This window comes from Calonectris borealis, chromosome 13, assembly GCF_964195595.1.
Source record: "Calonectris borealis chromosome 13, bCalBor7.hap1.2, whole genome shotgun sequence".
Lineage (NCBI taxonomy): Eukaryota > Metazoa > Chordata > Aves > Procellariiformes > Procellariidae > Calonectris > Calonectris borealis.
The window spans coordinates 9,999,824-10,027,027 of record NC_134324.1 but is presented as its reverse complement, the minus strand read 5'-3'; the positions used below and the strand labels follow the sequence as shown (position 1 = coordinate 10,027,027).

General features: G+C 41.0%; 1 protein-coding gene across 13 annotated transcripts in view; it reads right to left on the bottom strand.

The window, feature by feature from the left end:
- KLHL13 (kelch like family member 13) overlaps nt 1-26,823 on the bottom strand; it is a 90,198-nt gene extending 63,375 nt beyond the window's left edge. For 3 of the 13 annotated variants that reach the window (XM_075162077.1, XM_075162089.1, XM_075162086.1), the window contains exons 1-3: nt 26,720-26,823; nt 16,260-16,347; nt 7,964-8,022 (exon numbers count right to left, since the gene is read on the bottom strand). In XM_075162077.1, the coding sequence (XP_075018178.1) occupies nt 7,964-8,022; nt 16,260-16,289 (89 nt within the window). In that variant the 5' untranslated portion in view covers nt 16,290-16,347; nt 26,720-26,823. Of the gene's footprint in view, nt 1-4,388; nt 4,435-7,963; nt 8,023-11,811; nt 11,929-15,346; nt 15,450-16,259; nt 16,348-22,291; nt 22,364-26,719 lie in introns of those variants that run through there. The other 10 variants (XM_075162085.1, XM_075162092.1, XM_075162088.1 and 7 more) reach the window with 9 other exon arrangements.
- Nucleotides 26,824-27,204: the final 381 nt, after the last annotated feature.

The window sequence follows — 27,204 nt, the reverse complement described above, 5'->3', positions numbered from 1 at the left end:
ATGAAAATATTCTGTGTTAAAAAAACATAAAAATCACTGAACTTTACTAGTTGTTCTCTTTGCCAACAAAGCATTAAGAATGAAAATGAAATTCGAGAGTTGAACTAAGTCTTCAGACATTTCAATATTATGTAGCCTTGGGTAAATGTGACAATATTTATATCAAAATAATCTTTTCATTTCTTCTTTTCTACCTACGTACTACTACAAGTCTTTGGACAGATCGACATTTATGCTTTTCATCTTGCCTGCAGTACTACATCATTAGGGATGTGCAATTTTGCCTGACTGGTAATTTGTTTGCTAGGGGGGAGTAAAGAAAGAGGGTTTTGTTTGCAGGATCTTTTCCCTTGGCAAGAGATTGAAGATATAGGAAACATGAAGGGTGCTGTTTCTCTAAAGAACTTGCACATTCAGGCTAGCAAGAGCCTTAAACAAATGCAGTTACATTGATAAATTACTTTTATCAATTTATGTCATCAAATCAATTAGGATAAACTGTGAAAAAAGTCATCTTTCACAAGTGTATGCTGCCTGTATAAAGAATTACTGTCAAATACATAACAATTTTTTCCAGACCCATTTCTCCAACATCTTCAAGATGCAATCTTTTCTCCCTTGTTTTCTACTCAGGTAAAATCCATCTTTCACAAAATTAAATTATTCTGGTTTCAGAAAAACTCCACATTTCTTAAACCTTTGAAATTTCTGAAATGTCTTCCTGCCTTATCCCTTCAACCACGTTAATTTACTACAGCACATCCATCCAATGTTCCTGCTTCTCTCACCACATCGAGCATGAAAAGCTGCTTTCTAATGCCCTTCAGGGCTCAGCTTTGCTGTTCTTACAACATTTGCTCCCCTTAATTAGATCAACCTTTGGCAACCCATCTAACAAGCACCTCTGTGTTTTCTTTCATGTGACCCCTTACGCACAAAGGTGCCTTAAAAAAAAAAGCAGCGGTAAGTTCTCCTTCAAAATAACCACCAAGTCGGCAATGACACATGGCACTTGCCCTTGGTTGGAGCGCTGAGACATTGCAACTATTTCTTCTTAGTCACTCGGTTTGATTTTCTATAGAGCCCCGTCTGCACCTGCTCTCTTTTTGCACTCCGAGTTACAAGCATTTTGGATGAAAGATATTTTGTTTTACCTTTGTATACCAGCATTGCTTGTCAGGTGAGTATTCAAATAATAAATTACCTAAGGAGAGTTTCTGAAAACTAGATATTGAGCTGTACGTTTCACTGCAGTTTCACATACACACAAAATTAAGTAAAAGCATAGGCTCATTAAATTGAAAAGAAAAAAGATCTAAACTTGTTGCAGAATCAGTCGTTCATCTAGATGAAGTAAAAAATGAGCAATCTGCTTCATAGGAAAGTTCATACTTTTCTTCAATTTTTAAATTTTTATTTTTTTAATTTAAAACACGAGACTGCATCCAGTAAGGTAGACTGCCTGTAAGCCCCTGCAGCAAGAACCAGGAGCTCAAGACTGACATAGCACAGGTAAGCATTACAAGTGCAAGCAAGCAGCAATTGTTAAGGTAGCACTTTGCCTTTTGCAAACCCAGTACAAAAAGCTGATTATCTCTGCTCAAAAGCCATCAAAACGAAACATGACAGGAGAAGCAAGCTGATTGCTGAGAACTCTGCTAGCACGGTAACAGCAGAGACTCAGGCCTTTCCATCAGAGGCTATTCTGATCCAGCTGCAAACACCCAGATACAACATCTGTTGAGTCAGCATTGCTTAGGAGCAAGTGTTAAAGAGGGCATCAGACAAACATTTTAAAAAAGATTCCCCATGGATTTTTCTCTTTAATTGAAAAGACACTACGACAGTGTTCCTTACTATGTTTTTAAAAAAAATAAATCAACATACATTTTCCAAAGCTATTCAGTTTTGGCTCCTTGGTAAAAACAAAAGTTGTGTGAAACTGTCCAAAGTCTAAAATTTAAGGAAGCGTCTGTTACTAAAAAAAAAAAAACCCCACACTTCATATAGGACTTCATTAAAATTCAGCAGTAGGCATATGCTGGATCAGTTCAGACTTCCTGAAATGCCATTTACAAGCACTGTAATTTCAGGTAAGCCGCATATACTAAAAAGGAAGTGAGACTGTTTAATAGAACAGGATCCACTACACTGAACTCCATAATACAAAACCATATTTAAAATCAGTGCAAGTAATTCTTGTTTTATGTAAACCATTGTACTGCAAAACTAGCTTGTACAGCACACAACAGAGCATTATTAAAGCAATGTAAACATCTGGCTTGTGAAAAATACACTCTAACATGCAGAATGCGAGCTGGCAATGGAAATACAACCAATCTGCAGAGTGTAAAGCTCCAGAAGATCTACTGCCTTGCCCTCATCATCCTAAAACATGTCCCAAAATTGTTCGGAAGGGTGCCTGCACCAAATCAGAATACAAACTGTTTCACTACATAGCTACAGCAACCTTTAATAAGACATTGTACAGACAGCAAAATAAGCCTCTAGAGCCATTACATGGGGAAAGAAAAACCTTTATACAAGTCTTAATGCAATCAAACCTATAATCTCAAAACCATTCAGCAATTTCAAGCTCTGCATAGCATTTGCAGGAGCACAATCATGCTTCTGTGCTCCCGAGCTAAAACAGGATTATTTCATTGCCTAAGTACTCCGGCATCTCTGCCCTAACGGATCTTGGCTCTCAAGTCAATCCGTGTTTTGACAGTTATGGGCTTCCTAATTTGAACTCTAAGAGTGACAAGTCTGACAATACCAGAGTCATTGTTAAATTTCAAAGCAAATACAGAGTGGCATTTTATATAAAGATTTATGTAACTAAAGTTTAAAAACAAACCTGTCTGCTTATACGCTCGTTAAGTGACACGCAGGATAAAAGCTGCACTTAAAAAAGCTCGGAGCACTCAAACTTCAATCCACTAGTTTGTGATTTGTGGGGCCACAAGTCATCATCAGAGGTCCCTCCTCTCTTTGTACATTATTTCTACAGTTTATCTGAAGCAAATCAACTACTCTTTCCACACCAATGACCTTGAAGATGACACTGCCTCCAACCTATACCCCTGTGTCTAGACTAACCCCTCAGCCTATCTGCTAAGGGTTTGGGGCTGACAGCCTCATCAAGAGCAGAGACAGACAGCTCTTTCCCACCAATACTTCACATCCAGTAGACCCCACAGACACGGCTCTCCAGACTGTAGTGGACGGGGCACCTCTTTGCACATCCACCATTTCAGGCCGTATTTCAGGTTTTGGACAGTAAGTTGTGAAGAATAAGGCTGGTGAGTCCCATGCACCTAACACGCATTACAGGTGGCAGAAGGGTTCTCCCTTGCCCCCTTCCCTTCTTCAATGCCCTTATTTTACTGCCTGCAAAGTTAGCTTTTACCTGAAGATTTCCAAGGATGAAAAAACTACCTTGTTACACGACATAACATCTTTCCCAAGAATGGGGCAGGGACCTGAAACCCACCCGTTCCCACAAGCAGCTGCACGTGACACCAGGTCAGGGCACTGTGCAAGGACAGTCTCAACCCACTGCAATGAAAGTAAAGTAGCAGAAAGCAGAATTTTTTACAACACTGAGATGCGTCTGTTAAAGCATTGTTTTAAACAAAATATTCTTTTGAATTTTAAGTTAGCTGATCAACTGTTTCATGCCTGGATTTGCACAATGAATGTAAACTCTCACATAATCATGGCAAGATTAATCAAAATTTTATCAAGCTTATTAGTTGGCCCAAAAATATTCAATTGATTTGATGTAAAAGCATTCTTAAAATGTTTAAGTCCTTACAGATTTACCACATCTTCAGTGTTCAGTAAAGGACTTGCATTTCACCTGCATTTTTCATCCCTCATAAACCCTTTCTCCAATATAAGTCACTTATGGCTACAACTTCAGCATATTAAAGCTCATTCATCACCACCTACACTTAATAAATCCATGCTGGTGAAACTGATTCCACCACCAGAAGTTTGATTAGATGAGCACTGCATTTAAAAAAAAAAAAAAAAGCACACAAAAGCAATCCAGCAAATACAAGTAAAAGATAAACCTGTATTATCTCCGGTAAGACAACAGGACTCATGACATTTGGATCCCACTTTCTCCTCAGTCGCAGTGAAAAAAATCCTGGTAAGAAACCAGCTGCTGACTGTCAGTTATTTTAAGAGCATAAAGCTTTATGTGGTTACTAAGATCAGGGAAGGCCAATGGAACATATTAGTCCATTCACGAGGAAACTGAATAGCTTAGATACAGCATGTCCCTTCGGTGTCCAACTTGTCACATACGCCCCTAATCTACTGATTACCAAGGGCACAGCTCAAGTACCTATTACTATTGTACAAATTAGACTTACTCAGACACGGGCAGATGTCAAGTAGAACAAGGCACCCTCATTCAGCCTGTCAGGGAAAAAAATCAGCATAGGGAATGGGTGTGCATCTCCGTGTTTTGGTTGAAGTACATTATTTCCACAGTTTTAAGTTAAATATTATCCAATATACTTACGAATTAATATTTAAGTTTATAAATGTAGGAGTCAATACTACTAGGTGAAAAAGCTTTATTGTACATTCTCACTTTATTAACAAAGCCACGTTTTAACTTAATGGACTAAGTTGCAGTATATTTTAAACCCTTTAAAGCTTGCTACTTGAGTAAAAGTGAAACATTTTTCCACTTTAACCAGAAATCCTGTACATTTAAAACTGCGCAGTAATAAACCATGATAAAAACTATAACAGGTAAACAGCAATTTCAATTATCCGTCCCATAAACTTTATATAACTGTATAAATACCACTCACAGAAAGAGATATTACAGCACAGAGGTTAAAGCCAAGGTTATGATCACGTAGAACTGGGAAAAGAAACCAGTTCCTGCACCTCCACCCTGCAACAAGGACTAAACTATTCAATTCACAAGCTGTCCCATTATATCTTACCCATATTCACCGTTGCAATATCCCGTAAGAACTAACAGAACTAGCCAGATAGATATTACCTGTTATTGCAGCTACTAATGCTGACACAGAGGAGTCTTAATGTAGGCAAATCCAGAAACACTGTTCACGGTGGGTGTCATTGGCTGTAAGCCTTATCCGCTCTCTTAAGTATCTGAGCACAACCTGTCCCAGCCATATGCTGAAGACCGTGAAAAGCTGACTGCTATGCAACTAAAAGGTCCTTAACAGCAACCATCTGTACAAATTAAGTGCTAGCTCCACAAAATAACTGTTACGTATTTTTCACAGAGCCTTTTCTGAAAATTACCAGACTAAAATATAGTCAACATCTGTAAATACACTCAAAGAAAAATGTATGTATTATCATTAACTGTGGCATCACTATGAAAATATTTTAAGGTATGTAGACTGATACTTAGAACATTTATACCTAAACTATATTTCTTGTAAAAAAAAAAAGAACAATCAAGTTCCAATTTTATTAAGCTAATAACAAAGATATCTTATTAAAAAAATAATGAAGTTATTTCTCAACTGCAAATTTTTCTAAGCTTTCCAAATTTTTCCAAGAGTGATACCCAGCTGGCAAGTAAATACAACTGTACTTGTCTAACACACTGTACCTGTCTAAATCACATCAAACTTATGCAAGCCTGTACATACCAGACATTCACACGACTTCTACTTCCTTCATGCACCCTTATACCTTCTAGAAAGCTACAGCAAGAGTTTAAAGAACTTTTTTTTTTAAAGAGTAAAGATTTTTAGTTATGAAAAAGCTCCTTTGCCCTAAGGAAGCAGCCTAGAAAGTTGAAACAAAAGAATCTGAACCAGACCAAGTCTTTGGTGATAACCCCTCACCTCATTGCTAACAGCAGAAATCTCTGTTGTTGAGTTTGGAGAATTTAAACAGGGACACTTTTAAGAACGAAGCAAGCATAAGGAAGTAGTAGACCCCCTGAGCAAGTCCTACCTGACTTACTCAGGGTCAGAGGTGGGACTGCCAAAAGATGACAGGGGCAGACCAGAGCAGTTCAAGGAGCTGCTGTGCCCACGAGATCTAATCCAGGGACTCTGCTTGAGCCCTGACCAAAATCTGAAAACAAGGAGAACAACGTGGGCCACGACCAAGGAATCAAATACTCCACTATAGTTATCCGTAAAAGGCATCACAGAACATAATATTTTTATTTAAAATATTAATTATTATTCTTAAAAGTTATATTATTAAATAATATTCCATATTATCACTACTACTCAGCCAACTGTGACAAAGCCTTCATGGACTTTGGCCACAAGAGAGTCATCTCAATGTCACAGAGTAAATCAAATCAACACTGTATTTCCTGGATAAGTCAGCTGGATCAGCACAAGGATTTCTCCTGCTGCTTCATAAAGAATCCAGCACCTGGCCAGGACACCGTTACAAAGAAATGATCCCGCAGCCTTCCTGAACTGGCAAGCAGAGCCTGGAAGAAGCCAAGGAAAAGATGACTACAAGCCAATATTATCTTGAAGCAGATTTTCTCTTGACTGAAAGCAGTACCAGCCACTATTTGCAGATGCCGAACCTCATCCCAGAATAAGGAAATTAAGCATTAATGACAATTTTTTTGAAGTAGTTATTAAACTACAAATCACAAAACCATATCTATGAAAATATGCAAAGGGTTCCAGGACGAGGGAAGCCTAAAAACCATTTAAAAACCTTTTTCTTAGATCTAGGTAACAAAAAAAGGCAAATCCCATGTAAGAATCCAAACTGGTTCCTACCTAGGAGTTTAAGCAATTACTAGTCTATTATAATAAAAGGATATTTTTCAATTTAAAAAATCAAAATTTTCAGAGTAGCATCAACACTACAAATGCAATAGAATTTAGAAATTGAGGTGCCTGAGGTGACAGCAGTTCTTCTAACTCAAGCTCTTTAGTGCCAAGAAAAGCACTGAAGTTGTCCACAAAGGTACCGTTCTCCTAAATAATTATCATTAGAACAAAGCAGTAGCTCCAGAGTATCAAAACTTATGCTGTAAAAGAAAGCACTCAAGACCACATTACTCATATTATACTTAAAACAAACAAAAAAAAGCACAAAGACTATCATGGAAAATCCTAAAATAACATGCTGCTTTAATTCTCAACTGTTACTGGAAATTTGGCAAAAAAAGGAAACACTGGGACTAATCGCCCCAAAGGAAAGAGCTGGCTGATGAGTCTACAGCACTAGAAACATAGCGTATTTATGGAGTCCAGCTGACAAATAAGACATTGCATCACTTAATTGTGATCATAAAAGTGACCTTGTTTCCACAAAAGTAAATCCTTTAAGTACTTATTTAGGTACAGTTATATTCTGACATAGAGGTTCTTCCTTTCCTGTAATATTTTGGGAGCGCAGTTTAACTGCATGCTCCCAGAATATTGTTGTCTTCCAGCAGACAGGAACTGAAACTTTCAGGAAAGCTTCTATTGACTGCTACTATTCCCATCTTCTTTATGGCAAATATATCAGACTTCCAATCAAAATTAGACAAGGACAATAAAGTGTTAATAACCTGTCATGTAGAATAGGTAGCACCCGTAAGCTTGACAGAACAGCTTCTGTAAGTACCACGTTAACCCTACTGAAGGTTACCCACCCCATGTCAGGGGTTTTTACTGATGTCTAGAACACATTCAGCAGTCAACAGTAAAAGCCTTTGGTAAACTGCTCACTGAAGAAAAGTTAAGCGTCATGGTTAATCATTTATGAAACCATATGTATTCTATTGCTCTGTCTTCCAGCTCTTTATTTCAACAATCAGCTTTGTCTGTGGTTTCCATGAAGGGCTCTATGTTCACAGCTTTCCAGAACCAAGTGAAACTGTTAGGCAAATGGCACAGATAGAATCTAAGTTAGGGAAAAAAAATAGTAATTGCCACATTAGCATTTTGGGCTTTTTAGAAAACACACATCAGTTACTCACAAAGTGTCTCTCCACATCATCTCTGATAAGCAGAAATATCTCCTCTGTCCTTCACGCACCTGTAGTCAAACAGAAAAGAATTGAAGCAGAGTCACAGACAGACATCCCGCAATAGCATCTGCCTCTCAGATCCCATGGATTTTCACAAAACAAATCAAGATTCGTTCTAAACATTCACACACAATATGACTTTTCCCCCCTTTCACTAACTTTCTCCAGTAAAATTACAGAGATAAAGGAGCACAAAAGAAAGAAAACTGCTTCTTGTTTGCATGTATTACACTGCTCTTTGCTGTGGAAGCAAGGATGAATTATGAAAACTAATCAAGTGAAGAGAGAGAGCACATGCCCTAGATTTTTCAAATAATCTCTTGGTTTAACCCAGTTGTTCCTGAGCCTGCCTATCCCATGAACAATTTACTAAAATGGAAGCTGTGACTCATTAAAGCCACCTTTTATTTTAAGAGGGAGAGAAACAGCTCAAATTATTTATGTGCAGAAGAGGCCAAAGTTTTAATGAGTTCCATTTTTAAGATCTAATATAGTTGATCAAAAACTCCTTGTTCAATTTTTTTTATGTCTCAAGAGCATGATATCTTACAGCCATTAACCAAAATGAAAGACTACAGACTATATTCAAGTTTGTGAACTCGTGATTCTACTTGAAGGGACAGTAAAAAAGTTGTAACATTTCAATTTGCTGACATCATTTAGCAGTAAGCGTTGCAAAATATAAACTATGCAATACCCCTGAAAAAAGCCACACTTCGGATTTTTGGTCTTTTATATATTTTACATTGATAAACATAAGTGAATGATAAAAAATTAGTAGCTGTATGAATTAGATATTTCTTTAAAGCAATTTACTATTAATTCACAGCCCAAAGCAGAGATTTCTATTTCTTAATTAATACTTTTAACATACAAAAGTAAATTAGTATTTTTAGATATGGTCACAAAACAGTAAATCTATGTAACAGATTTGAAGTAACAGGCCAGTTTTTATATAACAGAAAACAGAAACTTCTGCAAATCTTCTCCCCTCCAATTGCTCTGTACCATTATGAATAAAATTCTGACTTCAGAGAGTAGGTCACAAGCAAAGCTAATTCAGAAGCCTGTCTAAAATTTTATTTTGTTCAAGCAGACTTAGACATTTAGTGGAAGGAAATCGCACACAACATTTGTAAGCATGAATTATAAATTCAGTGTGTGCTTTGCAATACTTTAAACGTGCCATAACGGAGACAGCATCAAACAGAATTGCTTAACAGCATCTAACTTGCCCACTCCCTCCCACTGATGCTAGAGCAGCTGGTAAAATAAGGTGGTTCTTAACTCCTGGTGTTGCTGCACCTCGGGACATCCTCTTGTTTCAAATAAACTTCAGGTTTACCTCTATTAAAGAAGTCTGCTGAGTAAACAGGATATGTTTTATCTATCCTCCATCATAAAACGAACATGTTCAAGAAGTACCATGTACATCTGAACTGCTTTCCTACCACCATACTCGGTTATTTGCAAAGTCCTACGTGATGTGCAGTGTGGTTAATGTAATTAGGATGGATGCTGCAGTCTCACTCCTTGTTTTACCATCCTGTGGGCATTGCACAGGCTTCTCTGATGGGGCAAATACACTACACAACGGTATGAAGGGATGAAAAGACAGGTGGCCCCCAACTTCGCAAAACTCTAAGATTGGGATTAAATTAACTCTAAGAAATAAATTAAGTTGGCAACCTCTTGGCCAAGCATACATTACAGATGGGTTTGTGTATATAGTTAAGCATCTTCTTTCCATACACCTGCTTGGTGAGGTCAAAACCATGCTCCTTTGATATGGTCTTTAACAGGGTTGCTTATCTGTACGTATCAACTACACTGCTCACTCCAGATTGCTTAAAGATTGGGAAGAGAACCTGACCTTTCATTATTAACTACAAATAAAAGTAACTTTTTTAATCCTTCCGTTTTACATAATTTCCCTAAACAGGTCACAGTAAGTCAACTTAGCTGCAATTTTGTTAAAGTTTTTGGAGAAATAAGTGTTAATAAAAAGCACACAGTAAATTTGTGCTGTACCCAACAAAACTAGACCTGAACTCCTGAAAAGATCAGTTCCACCTTCTTCCAAAGATGTTTAACACATGAGACTGACCAAACTATTTACATACAGTCAGTACTACTTCTAATAACTTTAACCTTGTTGCCCAGTTTCAAATAAAAAGCTATTAGAGTGACTTCAAAAATGAAATCCCTTCTGTCTGTATATCTCCTCCCCTCACCTGGAGGTTTCTCTGGGGTGAGGTTTTAGCAGAACAGCTTATGTTATCCACTCACAGTACTCTGCTTATGAAAGAAAGCTGAGCCAATTATACTGCAAGGTGAAAGCCAAATTTTTCTTTTTTTAAAATATGGGGCTTTTTTTTTTTTAAAATCACTGCTGATGGGACAAAAGAAACTACCTCTCTGGAGCTGCATGGGTGGCTTGCAGTAGAAAATCATAAGAAATGCTACAGGTAAAACGAATAGTGCAGGATGGGCAAGCTGACCCACACAAGTTCTAAAACTGGCCACTGACAGGTTTTCTTCCAATAAAGTACAAAATTCAGCAAGTGCATGAGGAATGTTTACCAAGTCTCATTACCACAGAAATTCAGATAATTCAAATTCCATGTTAAAAATAAAATTTTTCATACTCAGAAAAGTTTTTGTTAACTTTCAACTTTAACGATAGAGCTGCTATCAACTTTTCCATCCTCACCATTGATTCTACACGCCCAACACACAAATATGAGAGACTCACACCTCTGCTTACAACTTTACAGCTACTCACTATGTCCACAGAAAGGACAAATCTGATCACCAGCACCAACCTGCCTCCCCCTGCCAGGAGCTGGGGGCTGAATTTCTGACTGCTGTGCAAGTTCCTCAGATCTCTTTGGTTTGTGGTGTTTGCTCTTGTTGCTGCTGTTATATTCATCTTCTATCAGAAAGCTCTAGATTTTTCAGAGTTAACAGATGATGCACATGGCTTATGTAGGTTACTTGTACAGTCAGCTCTTCAGAAACAACAGCAAATTAGTGACACAAGACATGGCAAAGAGCGTACAATAAAGTGTGCGGGGCACAGTCTAGGAAGCCATTAAATGAACAAGCCCTCAGTGGCAAACATATGAGCAGACAGTGAACGTGAAAAATACACTCATCGGATCAGAGGACCGACCTCAGCAAACACGTCATTTCTACAGAAGGCAAGCTGTTTTCAAATGATGCTCAGAAATCACAAAGACGAAGATGCTGTGATTTAGCCTGACCTACAATGTTAACGCAGTCCTTTCTCTAGCAGAGTAGCCAACGAAAATTAAAACCATAACAAAACAGAACTGCTGAAAAACAGACTGTTGACTAAATCCACAGGGAGCAAGAGGCTAAATTCTAGCCTAGGAACATTAATGAAGCACACGGTTCCACATTACACTTAGTCTGACCTAACTACCACTTGCCTACCTTGTGCTGAACCTAACACACCAACCAGCTGCATAATTCAACAGAAAACGGCAGTCAGAGGGCAAGCAGTGCCCAGCATCGCCAACGCTGCCTCCCATCAGACAAGCAAGGTGTCTCACTCATCCCACTCACCCCATGGCAGCCGAACACCCCCGGCACCCACTGAGCAACCGTGCAAAGAGCAGAAGAAAGCTGCAAGCCCCTTTTAGCAGCAGCTGATTAAATGTGACATTGAACTATACTCTTAAAAGAACTGCTTTAATCTATAAATAAGAAGTAATAAGAAGAGACTCTCTCTCTGAATGCAGAGAAGTATATGCCTAAAAAGGCATTTTTACCATAAAAGTAGGATGCAGAATAGCCTGATGTAGGCATCTTCAGCTTGAACTTTGTGCACGTTTCTGGACCTTAGCATAGCCTCCCATTTTTTATAATAGGCATCAGAGTTGCATTACCTGAGAGCAGCATTAACATATATCAAGTATCACCTGATAATCAATGATTAACAAGTAGAAGCATTACTATTTTCCACCTACAAACTAGAAATACATAAGTATTTAAACATTTTCAATAAAAACAAGTCCATGCACAAAAGAAACCCCGTATCTTAGACTACAGAAGATACAACTGAAGCTACCAATTTGCTTCAGTCAGCCAAGGTACTGCATTTTGAAAAACACAGTGTCACAGAGGAAGCCAATAAGCTGTTGAAATACAACTCTAGGTAGCAGAACAGATCTTATCCTAATGGAAATTTAGTAATTGTATTAAGTGAAGAAGTTTTAATCATCAAAAGCAATGCTACCATGCTCGTTACATAATGTCCTTTGTTAATGTACTTCAAAAATACATTCAATAAAAATTTTATTAACCTATTTTAGGAAGACAAAGTAAACTAAGCTTCAGCATGTTCACACAAACTTAGAAGTCTTCAGTAATATTTTATATATTAAAAAAAAGCTTCTCATTAGTATAGCATTTCATTCACACCGCAAGAGAAAACAGTTCTCTGAAGAAGATCAACCCATTAATACGCTGCTTATAAATCACATCCAAGTAAAATATCTACAGTTTATAATGGCACCATAGGCAGCAGGGAGATGCTATGCCATATTGGATGCCCCTATGTTATGCTCTCAAAATCAGAAGCTTCAGCAATTACAGCACAGAACAATCCAACCCCAGGGAATGGGCTTTTCTCCAATTAGGCTGAGCCCTAACGAGACACAGCAATCCTAGCCTGGGACCAAAGGAGAGGGGGACAAGGAGGCAGCTGCAGATGACACACCACAGTGACCAGGAGTTTCAGGTGACAGCACAGGGAGGGGACAAGGAGGCAGCAGGGACCAGTGTCCCAAAACACCGGACAGCACAAGTGAGACAAGCCACCTCCCAGAGCCATGCAGACCTGACAGGGTAGTAACTGTCCTGGGTTCACATCAGCTTTGTGGCTTGGACAGCAGCACTGCTCTGTCTCTTCTGCCCTTGGCCCAAACTTCTGCACCATCTCTTCATCCACAGCTGCAGCTCCAAACATCGTTCACAGCTGTGCATGGCACCCAGATGGTCTGGCAGTGGCAGTTGCCTAAAATGCTGTTGTCCTCCTACTGCTGTCACTACACCCACAACCCGGAGCAGGTCCCTACCGATGATGATGCCCATACTCCTGTCTGTGGGTGTCCAAACTACAAAGCAAGCATCTTCCATGCCACTCCTCTACTAAAGGCAATGTGGGCTTCTGCCTCCATGGTTATGACTGGAGGAAGGTTTTCAGTCATTATCTCTCAAGAGCCCTGAAACTACAGCTATGACTCTTAGCCTACATGGATTGCTGCCGTTTGCCAGGAGCTCAGTTCTGGGCAGTGTATGCCACAGATTTAGAGGTATCAACTAAATGCTGCTCTGGAAGGGTTAATGAAAAGGCCAGTTCACACCAGACTGAAAACAAGTGATAACAACAGGAGGTGAAATCCTGTGAAGCTTCCTAGTAAAACAATGCACACTTCAGTAGACTAAAATCTTCCAGTCTTCAAAAGTGACTTTTGGATAGCCAGCATACATTATCTGACAATAAAAACAAAAAAGCTCAGAACATTAAAGCCCACTTTCCAATTTTCTGCTGTAAAACCTTTTGGTACCCCTCTCCTATATCACACAGCAGAGTATCAGAGCCACCTGCTTCACTGAGAAACTAAATCCATGGTATTTCCTTAAGCTACCAATCCAGTATCCATGCGACAAGCCACCTTGGAATCACTTTCCACTAAACTATGAGCCTTCCTACCTGCTGTTAGTTTCATCAGCCACATCCTTTACCTGCAGGCTTCATCTAAACCACATCCTTGGAAAAAACAATATCTACATATGCAAATAAAGGCCTGGGAAAAATACTTCTGGACCAAGTTAGTCAGCATGATTTCAAACACCAATCACCATCAGCAAGCTTACTAATTCTGGAGTGCTGTTCACAGGTGAAGGTGGAAGCCAAGGGAACACCAGGCTGCAGATCAACTTAAAGGCATTAGTTTTCCTTTGTTTTCTAACAGCTGTTTTGAGCAAACCTTAAAAAGACACAACCACTGAACTGATAACTCAGGAAACACTAGGTCATGAGGCTATCCAGAGCACAACATAACACACACCACTCACTGGCTATCATAAGCCAAACAAATGACATGAGGGTTGAATAAGATGCGTTTCACATGTTAGTAATTTAGCTTATTACTTAGTAGCATGTGGACATTTTCTAACACTACAGGATTAGCAGCAAAGATGAGATTTGGATTTCTAATGCTACTTGTCCTAGAAATGGATATTAAGAACCTCCCAAGGACGAGGACCTTGAACACCAGTACAACAACAGTCCAGCTCTTTTGGCCCCCGTTATTACCCCAAAAAAAGAGCCAGAAGAGAAGCCACACAACTTTTAGATAACTCATTGGAAGGGAATAAAAAACCCAAGATCATTCTAGATGTCTCAACTTGTACCAAGAATCATTTCCATCCTTAAAATTCCTCTTAACTACACTGTACGTGCATGATTACTCTCTGACATTACATACATTTGTTCTCAATTCCACAAGAAATCACGAGGTTTTGGTCAGAGCAAACCTGTGAACAGTGAAGTTCCCTGGCTTACCTTTCAAACAGCGAAGCTTGCTAAATAGGACAGTTTAAAAATGAATGAATGTTTTACCTCTGAGCAGCACAGCTTAAAACTGTTAGCACAGTCTATCCACAATCAGAAAAAGTAAACTGAAGCTTTAGCCACATTCTGGTAAGATTTCAAAGCCATTTAAAAATCTGCAAATATATACATTTGTCTTTTTCAGCTAAGCTGAACAAACTTCTCAAAAAGCTGAAAGCAATCAGTCTTAACAGTGTCCCCTTGTGCTGCATACACTATTTCGTACAAAGAACTGAACAGCTTCCTGTGTCTTTATCAATTGTTCTAATAAATGACCTAAGGCTACATAATTTGATCCACAACAATTTAACAATTATAGTATTTTCATCAAAGGAGAGTTCTGAGATTTCAAGATATTAACGTTGCCTAACAATTCAAGTATATCAACCAGCTTTTGAAAGCCCTGGGTAAAACACTCCCACGGAAGAATTAAACATAACATGGTCAGAGAGTTCTACAAAAGAAAATGAAATATTTTTCATTTGAACATTTGCATGTTAAGCATTTAAACTGCTGTGAAGAGTTTCGATACAAGAGTTTGCAAGAGCTGTTCATTTCCAATTGACTATATCCAAATCATGATATTTAACAATACAAAAGCCTTCTAATTTCTGTCCCAGCAAAGGCTGACAAATAGCATCAACAGCATCTGCTGAAAATTTACACTTTACAAGCATGCTACTCACCCACACAGTCTCTCATAAGTCATCTATTTTGTACTGGGAAAATTCATCAGAATAATTTTCAATGCATCAATTTAAGGATGCCTACTGCAACATCTGGAAAAGGCTATATAAAGAATACAGAGCATGCACATACATAAATATTTATTTTTGTATCCTTCAAACTAGAAAGTTTCAGGCTACCAGCAACACAAAAATATCTGAATATTTTGATCAACAGTCAAGAATATCTTTAAAGGTGCCTGCTTTCTTGGATACATGAACCATTTAATCAACATCTAGTAAACGCTAAGTTTCATACAAGGAAAGCACCACTCAGAAGTCAGATAAGAAAGGTCAGACCGAAGACCTATTTAGCCAAGCTACCTGTCTAACGGCAGCTGATTCAGGAGCAGCGAGAACAAAATGACACTGCACTCTGACAGCTTCCCTCAGGCAGCATTTTAGGGACCTCCTCCCACAAACTGCATCCAGAATGCAGTCTTTACCACTCCCCAATTCACTTTTTCCTTCCGCTAATTTGTCTAATCGCATTTCAAACTAATTTGCATTCAAGATATCCTATGACAATGGAGTCTCGATATAATTATACACTAGATAACAATGGAGTCTCACAATATAATTACACATTACAGGAAAGCATCCTTCAGCTATCACCTTAATAATTTCATAACACACCACCCTAGTAGCCTTCCCACCTCCAGCGTCATACTGGCTGCAGAGACTTCCCCAGTATTGTTTCCCAAAGAGCGCTCCCCTACTGAGCCACCCTGACTTACTGTACTGCCTCTTCACTCCACGAAAAGCTGGGAGCACATCCACATTGAACTACACAATGTGTTGCCTAGTTATGTTAATTGAACAGGAACAGTTTCACTGGGGTTTAGCCATTAAAAAAAAATTATTATTTGCATACACAAAGCATCTCAACTTTCTTACTGTTCATGGCAGGATCCCAGGGCTATGTTTCGCCATTCCCAAGTAGTCCAGGTTAATTTTGACATCTAGAACAAGGTTCAGGAAGAGAAAAAAAATTGTCACACACGTTTGTACACTATTATTCACTGTAGATGTTATTTTAAAGAACTGCAGGGTACAGCATCTCCAACAGAGTTAACTATTGGCTTCTGCAGCTCTTTGAGCTCTATCTCCCCTGCGAGTGGAAAATTGGATAGCCCCACTTCTTGCCTGGAGGGAAAGTTCACTACAAGTCTGCGGCGTCCTGCTCTTTTCCATGTATACAGAGTATTTCATACACAATTCTGCAAGGCCACAGCTTCAAATAAAAATCAATTTCAACAACAGTGCAGAAGAAAAAAAGGTAGAGCTAATTTTTGCTTTTAAGCTAGTCAGTCTCTCTGTATATCTCGGAAGCAGAGCTACCATTTTACGTAAATCACTAAATGCATACAAGTCACAGAACTCCTAACAGAAGTAATACCTTGCATCATGATACTAAGCCAAGCATGCTTTTCACAAATTGACCCCACAGTTGCTATCACAGCAGGAAGCTATCTGGCTGGGTTTGCAAAAGAAGCACCAGTTACAACGGAGTTGAAATAGCACAAAGTTACAGCGAAAGGTTTCACAGCCATTTGGAAGTCATCTTACTGGCCAGGATGAACAACTGGAGAGCAGGATTTGGGAGGAGACACTGCTTTTCTTTTAATGCTGAAAAGATGTCCAATTGAAAAGGAAAAAAGCAGGCAGTTACCCCAAAATGTGAAGAGCAGTTAGCACTATTTTCATTTGCAATGGAAGTCATTTTTTTTATTCATTTTAACATAAAGCAGAGTGAGGAAACACTGGCAACAACGTTGCTGGCTTTCGCGTGCTCTGCGTTTCCTCAGAAAAGAAAAAAATTGAAACATTGCACTTGGCAACTTGTATTCTCACATTCAGTTAGCACCAATAAGTGAGGGTCACTTCTATAATTCAATGAATGAACAATATTTTTTCAATTACAAGCCCTTGCCAACTCAAAGTTATTCACCCAGTTAAAACAATACTAACAATAAAATCACATAGGAAACCACAAGTTAACCAATAGTAACAGATAAGAAGCACTATGGGACATTCAAACTTCTTAACCAAAACAAAGGAGTTACCTGAAGATTAGAGAGGCTACTGCAGTCTTATTTCATGAAGCTTTCTTCCTTTTGATACTCCTCCTTGAAATGATTCAAATTATTTTGCTTTTTATATATGCTCATCTATGCATGGCAGCCATCAGAAAGACCCATGTTCCAGAATTAAAATATTTGTGTGTCAGGAATGACACACACAATTCATCAGGAAGCCTCTTACATAGGTCGTTTTGGTGAAGAAAGCCAGAAAGACAAGACATTAGAAAGTAGTTTCTGGTGGCCAGAAGCCCTCTAAAACCAGGAGTAAGATCCAGGCTTCCCACCATCCCCTATCAGGGCATTTTGCATAACCTGCGTCTCTGCAAAGCCGTGTCAGGCTACTCCATGGCACACACAAGCTTACAGTGGAGGGCCTTATGAAAGGCCCTCAGTAATGAAAATCTCGAACAATGTCAGACTTGTTAGACACATCTGGGATGGCACTGAAACAATAAAGTCAATACAAAGATAGCGTTTTTTCCTCCAACCCACTCATTTTTTCCTCCTCTCATTTCTTTTTCCCCCATTATTTATTCTTGACTCCATGTTCGGGACTGTAAAGTGTTGCCATGCAACCTCTTCTCTTGCACATTCACATTTTCCAGCCCGACTCCCTCCTGCCATTAATTTTACTAATGGATAAACAATCTGAACTAGTAATGGGAGCTGGTTATAACCATAGTGTGGACTTTTCTGTACAGACGTGGGGAAGACAGGACACTGTCGCACAGCAACCCCACACCACATGCCACGGCACCCGCCAGCCTGGCAGCACTGTCGGAAGAGTGCTAGCACTACTGCCATCCCCTGCATCCCCAAAAACCATCTCTAAATTTAACTACTACTTCTTTCATTCCACACCAGCAGATCACTACAGCCTAACCAGAATATAAACTCATTCCCTACGAGGATGATGAACTGGGACTCTCTTACTTCACCCGTAATCGCAGGGTTATTTGCAGGGGAGAAGCCACATTTCTGCCTGTTGAACAGCCTTTTAGCTTGTGAACCTCTGCCCTGGGTTTGGATCTCCTCTTCTAGATACAGCTGTGCCGTGGAAGAACTCAGCACCCTCAGCTGCTTGTCCCTGCTCTCTGACAGAAGGCTACCAGCTGAGCTACTCTTAAGTACTTTCTAACCTATTTACTCAGGATCAACTGATACAAAGAGTGATTATTTAGGCTGTTTAAACCACTCCGGCTTATTTTGGTTGGCGTTCTGCAGAAGAGCTCACATAACTGTCTAAGCTGCCAGAGGTAAGGTTTACAGCCCCCCTTATTTTCTCCTCTACAGATCGGGAATGATGGACAACAAACCTAGCATAAACCAGACAAGAAACCCCTGCCAGCATCCCAAAAGAAACTAGGGCTGTTGGCACACTCGGCATCACCCAAGGAATGAATTTTAAGAAAAGGGCAAGTCTTGCTTACATCTGCTCAGCCCTTTCCAGGGAAGTAAGTTCACCTAGCTCCCAGAGCTCCACAAGCGGGGACAGCCACATGAGCACCAATGGTAACACGGCATGCAAGCCTCTGCCCTTGAAGGAAGGCAAGAGATGCTGGTAAAATCCATCAAATTGCCTCAAGGCTACAAGTTTTGAAAGAGAAAAATGCTATCACCACAGGCTAAAATTAGACTACATACTTACTAAGATGTTGCCAACAATGTTAAACATTTTTTTTTATTCCATTGTACCCACCCCACCCACAAACCCCAGAAAAATAACAGGTGGAAAAAAGACTACAGTAGCATAACAAGATTTGGGAACAGAAACTGCCTTTTTGTTCTGAGCACGTGAAGCACTATCATACCAAGGTCTTGGTCCAGCACTGTGGCTCTTAGATGCCATCAGATATAGATCAGCAAGAGCATTAAGAAAAAAAATTAAAATTAAGGAATTGTGATAGGAAAACAAAGCCTCAGAGTCTCTATCTTCTTGCTAAAAGGAGATGCTAGGGTAGTTGTAGCATGGTCCATTTAGAGCCTCACTGCAAACTCCTCCACGTATTCAACCTTACATTAAGATAAGCTACTAAACCATTCCTGAAAAAGATCAGCCTACTTGCAAAGATACGGGCCAGGCCTTCTCGTAGCAAGTGATACCACCATCACTAAGATAACTGGTTGCGTTAATGACACTTCCACCAGCTCCAAGATATCTGATAACATGATCATCTCATTACTGCTCTCCTTTAAATAACAAAACTCCCTGTTTGGACATTAAGGACAAAATTTTCAGTCTCAGGCAGAAAATATGGTACCAAGTCTCACTGGGATTACAAAACTCCCCACACTAGCCCTTCTACCATTAAAGATGTCAGTGTTTTATATTGCCCAAGTCTAATGAAGATTAGAGAGTGAATACTTACGCATTTACCGTTACTCCTCCGTGACAAATGTGAGCAGCCACAAGAGACTGGTCTGATTTGCATAGCCACCGAAGGAGCAAAGAAAGGCACCTTGAGCAATCTAGTAAATTCAGATTCAATATTGCTGAATTACCTAGATTTGTCCTTTGATTCTTTTGTAGCTCAAGTGTTTAACTCATAATTTCCAGTTTGAATGTGTAAGCTTGCAAAGTCTTTAGTTTATATAAAATGTATCTCATAGGGCGTATACCCTGATGGAAATACTTTAATTGCATTGTATAAAAACAAGCTTAGAAAAGAAAACACAAAGGCCCAGCTTAAATTTCTAGATGCAACAACATCACTGCTAAATTACAAATTCGACGTTAACGAGAACAAAACTGGTTACATTCTGTTCCTGTTAAAAGTTTCCAACATAAACAGGCAAAATATAGTTGTTAATAAGTGACAGCAATACAACCACATATGTATTTTGTAACTTCTAGTTGCTACTACTTAAAAAGTTACTCACCAGCAGTGAGTGGAAAGATGATCCGGGAGGAGAGGCAGGGCGATAAACTATTAATACAAGTCTCCTACAACTCTGGCACCGTGGCAGATAATCAGCTTCCAAAAAAATATGTATATACAGAATACATGCCAACGTCTGTAGGATTCTAGTGCCACTCACGGCTTTCTTTAAATAACGGATGTACTACTCACTTCCTCTGCTTTATTCAAAATCTGTGGGCAGCCATAAACCTGCCCAGAACCATGCCTGTTTCGTAACACTGAAGCTACTTGAGAGTCAGGGACTGAGAAGCCAAAAGTTGACAAGGCAGAAGAGCAACCCATTTCTTCCTCGGCTTCCTTCAAGAGCCAGATAACATCTGTGAGCGGGATGCAGTGTTTTGATTCCTCCAGAGCTGAAACAAGGGCTTTCCGCCTAACTTACTGTAGTGCAGAATTCATGCTTTCATGTAAAGATTTTACTGAAAGCATGAATTTATGTGGATCATTCAGCTCCTACAGAGGTGAAAAGCTAGCTGGGGAACAGCAGTCCCAGGAACAGCTCTTTAAAGGCATCTGGAAACATGACTAGTTTGAAGTGGGAGCACTGCCCCGGTCCTGCCGCATTGAGTTTGATGCTCCATCCCCAGCATCTGCTGGGAGAAGCAGAGCTGCTTTCCCTCCACTCACCTCCAGCTGTAACAGTCCTGCTTCTACCTGTGAGAGCAATAGCAAGGTGTAGCCACAGGGTGAGTTAGCAAACTGATAAAAACATTACTGAGTGGATTAGTTTCCCATGAGATAAGCAGCATGAAAGAAATCGCCCTGCAATCACACAAGCGTTGGCTCTGCCAAGGGAGCTGCAGCAGGAGATCAGGGCACAAGGCAGGGCCACCCAGAGATGCATCAGATGAGGTACCTGCAGCACCAAACTGCCTCCAAAGCCTCTAGCATCAGATTTTGCCCTTTGGGGTGAATCTTCTGGTTAATTTTCAATCCATAACAGGTTTATGAAGAAGTTTAAAATTTAAAAGAAATGTTTCGCATTTATTTCTTACAGAATTATTTAAATACATAGAAAATATACTACAACAATGTATTACAGAAATAGAGCTTCAACTTTAGAGAGCTGGGTTTTGTGCCAGTACAGTAAAAACCTGCTGGATATTTCAGATCATCATCTTAACATGCCGGATATTTCACAGTAGCATTATCAGATAAGGTCAGTTATTCAAAAGAATCAAAGTTCCCACGACGCTAAATGAAATGCATATGGAATATATTCAACTTGAAACTAGAACAGACCACTCGCATGGAGATCGCAAAAAACAATCAGGAAAAAGGAACTGGGTTGAAATTCACATGTTTATCCTTGCTTTCTTCAACCTACAGGATTCTCTCTAATATTTCATTATTATCACTCATACACCTCAAAAATTCTGCTTTGTTTTTTTCATGACATGAAACCTCACCTTCCCTGTAACAACAGTTTGCACTTGACCAGATGGAGGTGTAATCAAGCTCGTTTACAACATACCATGGTTTTCATTTGTCATGTTGCTAAATCCTGGTCTGCAATTTCTGCACAATACAGACTAATAAAATTGGCCCTCTCCGTTTATTTTTCTCACCAAGAATAAAGGAACAAAGTTCTTCCCTTGCTTCTGTGCAAAGATGGAAATTTACATTCGTAACGGGACTAACACGTTGAGATGCTGAGCACTGCAATATCTATTAAAACATTTACTTTTAAGTCCTCAGAGCTAGGACAGGCACTCAAATCATCCCATCCCTGGTTTGAACCATGAGACCTGTGCAACACGTTCCCACATGCTTTGTGCCGACAGTTTTTCTTCTAGCAAAGTGGAACAGATTAGACAGGACCTCTGTCCTAAAGCAGCTTATACCTCCCACCTTCAGGCAAATAAAGAGACTTCCCAGAAGCAGGACAAACAAGTACACACGACAGCAGGCAGAAGGAGCCAAAGCAAAGTGTCTGACATCATGGGTAAATAGTCCTGCTGCTTCGACTACTGACAACCAGTTCCGCTTCTGATCCCATCCACACCTGCAGAAAAAAACATCAGCAGTTTTGCCCTCTTGATGGTCTTCCATGTGCACCACTGTCTGGGCACCCCCCCGAGCAGGGTCCCTTGGAAAGGAACAGCAGAACGCACAACCTGACAGTTCAAGTAGGCATGGGGCACCTGGTAAGACTGATGCTCTTTAATATGGCAATGGAAAAAGGTTTTAAGTTTTCCCCAAAATTTAAGCAACTACCAGTCCAGGCAAAAGCTCCGAGAACTTCTTTGAAAGCAAAACTTCTGTTCACAATCTATTTTCATTTCTACTTTCACCTGTACATAAGCTTTCTCATATTTTAAATATTTCATATTAAAGAAACCAAGTAGAATAGCTTTAAAAACAGAGAGTGTGTTGGCATTGCCAAACAAATCTCTCACATTTCACAACTATAGAACACAGCCAGGCAGCTGCATCTATCACAAAGAAGAAGTTAAAACAAAAGGCCCACGAAATCATATGACCAGTGTCATTAGTATTTACAACAAAGCACTGTTTCCACAAAAGGAAATAAAATGACATATTTCCCACAGCAAGTCTAAAGCAAAAATGTTGACAACACAAATCAGTAGCTGGTGCATTCTTCAAAAAATTAGTACACCTGATTCACTTAAAAACTGCTTCTCAAAATAGGCATGGAAGACATCAAATTCTTTATAGGACACTGAATATGGGAAATCTTTTGAATTTTCTTACCGTTAGTCTTCTGAAACACACAGGCCAATTAAAGGAGTCAGACTTAAATGTCGTCCCAGCTTGCAAGCTCCTCTTGGGTTCAAACAGATCCCTTCCTACCTCACAATCCAAAAGATAACTTCAAGAAATCCACTTCTGAAACGCTCCTGTCACCAACACCAAGTCACACATTGCAATTCCCTGTATCTCCCATCTCAATGCACTTACAGCTTAGTTCCCTTGTCAGATCCTTCTGACACAGGACACAGGCTATCCACACTATATGGCATAGGCGCGCTTTCACCCCGAAACGCTTACTACTGTATAAAACCCTTAGAGACAAAGTTTTATGAAAATAATTCAGATTAAACCAGCAAATTTATCAATTACCCTGAATGCCCACTGAAAGCACGCCTTTTCTTCCAGAGACAACTATCTAACATTGCTTAATTACTTCCTAGTTTTTTTAAAGACACATTGCTTAAGGGATAGCAAATACACTAAGAAAAGTTTCTTCCACACTTCCACTGTTTTTAGTTTATCCATAAAGCTCTAATCTCCCAATTTTAAGAAATCTGCTGCATCACAAATAGTTAAAAAGAAAACCATAAAAATGTTTCCATCCAGTATTCTGACAATGCAATACAGCTGTGAGAATTAAAAAAAGCTGAAAGTAGAGAACCTTGAAAGGAAAGCAGAACATATGTTGCCCCATCTATTTAAGCTTTTACCTCCCACTCACACCCATATATGCTATGCCAGATCTGTGATAAAGGCATCTATCCCTGTGAACCTAGCCCGAGGCCATCGAAGTCAACTTTCATAAGCTATTAAGAGTCATTAGAAAAGTTTTGTACTATTGATACAGTGAAACAGCCAAACACTCTCTCTCTGAGGCTGCTAGCTCTTAAAACAAATGCTTCATAATAGTTCAATTTTTGCTATAGTGCAGTTGCTCAGAAAGTTTTGCCAGCACAGATATATCAACTAAGAGAGTAACTAAAAAAAAGCCATATACTAAGCATCACAGCTACTTCAGCAATATAACAACCATGAAAAAGCAGAGCATTTTTGACAGCTTTACTTGTGGTGTTTGTGGAGGTGATATAATAGTGCTAGCAGAAACACTCCTAGCAGAACACATTGCAAATTCATTTGGAGTCTCTACCAACATCTTTCTTTGTAGTGTGAACTAATTACCCCTTTCTAATAGCTGGACTACGCTAAGAACATATAGCCCTTGAGGTAACATCATTGGAACTTTTAACTCAGACAACAGAGGTTATGCCTTTAGATCCAGACATGGGCTTGATCGCCACTGTCAAAGAAACATATACAAGTATCATGTTACACTGAGATACACCCAACGTGAGACAGTTTGATGATTTCTATTTTTTAAGGAAATCCAACGTGTTTCTCAGCTTGTTGCAAAACAAAAGCAAAAAAAAAAAAACACCACACTTAAGGTTACTAGAATTTAGGGGGGAAAAAAGCAAGGCTTTACTTTGTACGCTCAATCCCACAGTGCTTCTAGCCAGTTCCCGTGGCAGCACAAGAGCCCTTTCTGCAGCAGCTACATTTCACTTCCCCTCTGAGCCCCCTTAGAGCTTAATGAAGGATTCATCATCAATCTCACACACACTGCCTCTGTAGCAATATCAGCTGAACACACTCCCTCTCTGCTTCACCCCACTCAGCCCTGCTTTGAGCGAGCCAAATCCTCACTGGCTGTTTGAGATGATCCCAGAGCCCATCATCTCCCCACAGACATGCTGTCCTATCATTTGTGGGACCGCACGGCTAACTGGATGAGGGAGTCTGTGCATGATCCTTTTTTTCTAGCTGGGTAAGTTTGCTGATCTGCTTCATGCCTGGCATCACCAAAAGCTGTGCCAGTGACACCACAAGTTGCAGAATTCCCCAAGCCACCATTACTGCTACAGATTAGGTACAGATGAACTATGGCCTCAGATGACTTTCAGTTTAGTGAATCTTTTACAGAAGAGCAGAAGAAACTCTTTAAAATTAAAAAGAAAAATGCTAGCTGGGGCAAAGTCACTTTCATTCATTTTTGACACCCGGTGTCAAGCCAAGGCTCACTAGAAACAGTCTTGCTTCTTTGAAGCAGAGCAGCATGTTAATTTGTGCTGGCAGCTCACTAGAATTTTTTGAACTTCAGAAGTAAAGGAAAATGTTTAGAAGCACAATTTTGAAAATCATAGAATCAAAGAGATCACAAGGAGTGCATTCAGGATAGCATTTAATCCTAGTTATTATCCAAACTTTTTTTTTTTTTTTTTTTTTTTTTACTATCAACACTCTGCAGCGTATTCTAGTATTAAATGAAATTGCAGAACAGGCTTTACCATGAAATCAGAGAAGTGGGGAGAGTGCCCTGAAGGTTCTTCATTAGCATTATCTCTATGTGTAGCTCACTGGGGAAAGAATAAGGAAGACTCTTCTGTCACATTCTATTCAAATGTATGAGCCATATTTAAATGGGTAAGGGAGATATTTCTGATGCAGACTTCACAGCAGGTCCAAGTCAGCATTAGTTTCATTAACACTCAGAACATCCAAGCTAAAGAGCCCTTTGCCATACAAAACCGAAAAAGATGTGCACCTTGCATCTCCTGAATTATATAAGGGACCCAAGCCAAGACTCCAAGGGCTCTCAAGTTAATATCGCACTTTTCATACGGAGGCAAAAAGTCCTGAACAGTACCTAGTAAAAACAGACTTGACCTAAATTTTACGTGAACAGGGAAAAGAGGAAACCGGCAAGTTAATTACAGCCTACAGTTACATCCCCACTTCTAATGGCTGCGTCTCAGAACTAATCCCCAAAACTCCTTCCTGCACCCAGACCTCAACCAGCCTATTTAAAGACCAGGGAACAATAAACACTGATGAGCAGAAAGGGTCGGGAGAAGGAAGAAAACGATTACAATGACTGCAAAACAATGCCTGGAAAAGGAGAGTTGAAGACACTCTTCCAGAGAGGCACAAAGCACACCAGCCCGGGCGCGAAGCAAACCGCCAGCTGTGACCCCCAGCCGGGTCAGTCCCGCTTTGTTCCCCGCCATCCCCACCCAGGACCCCCGTCCTGCAAGACCCCTGTGCCTGCCCTCGCTGACCTCCTCCTCCCCAACCACTGTACACCCCCGAGGCACGGCACACTTTTGCTCTGCCCCTTGCATACGCTGCACCCCTCCTTCTTCCCCCCCGCAGGGCACTCCCGACTGCAAAGAGGGCACCCCCTCTTTTCCTCCCTCGCAAACCGGGTCCCCCCCATTGCAACACGCTGGCCCTCCCCTTGCAGGGAGGTTCCCCTCCGCCAAGTGCAGCCGGGACCCCCCCGTCCCCTCCTGCACGCAGGGACCCCCTCGCTGCACGCAGGGCACCCCCCGTCGCAAACAGCGCTCCCTCCCTCCCGTCCTCAGGGCAGCACCCCGGCAGAAAGCGAGCCCCCTCCCTGCCGCCCCGGCCCCGCACTGCTCAGAGGGCGGCCCCGCTCCCCGCTCCGCCGGCCCGCGACCCCCGGCCGCACAGGCCCCGCAGGACACAGGGCCCCCGGCCCCACCGGGACCCCGAGCGGGGCAGAACCAGAGAGCGTCCCCGCGCACCCCTCTCACCTGCGGGCTGCGGCTGCCCGCCCGGCCCCGGCCGCGGGCCCCGCTCCGGAGCGTTCCCAAAGTCCCGAGCGCGGCCCGGGAGCGCGGCCCCGCTCCCCGCGCCCGCCCGCCGCCGCCTGGCCCCGCCTCCCGGCACCACGCGTCACCGCCCGCGCCAACATGGCGGGCCGCTGGGACTGTGCGCATGCGCCCAGGGGCAGCGGCGAGGGCGGGGGGCAGCGCGCGGCAGGTGGGGCTAGGTGAGTGGGCGTGTCTGGGGCGGGGAGGGGCGGTGAAATGGGCGTGGTTAGAGGAAAGGGGCGTGGTCTCTATGCCCGCGAGGCGGTGAGGGGGGCGAGATGAGTGGATGGGTGGATGGAGGGATGGGGGGATGGATGGGGGGATGGGGGGATGGATGGGGGGATGGAGGGATGGGGGGATGGAGAGATGGATGGGGGGATGGAGGGATGGAGGGATGGGGGGATGGAGGGGTGGGGGGATGGAAG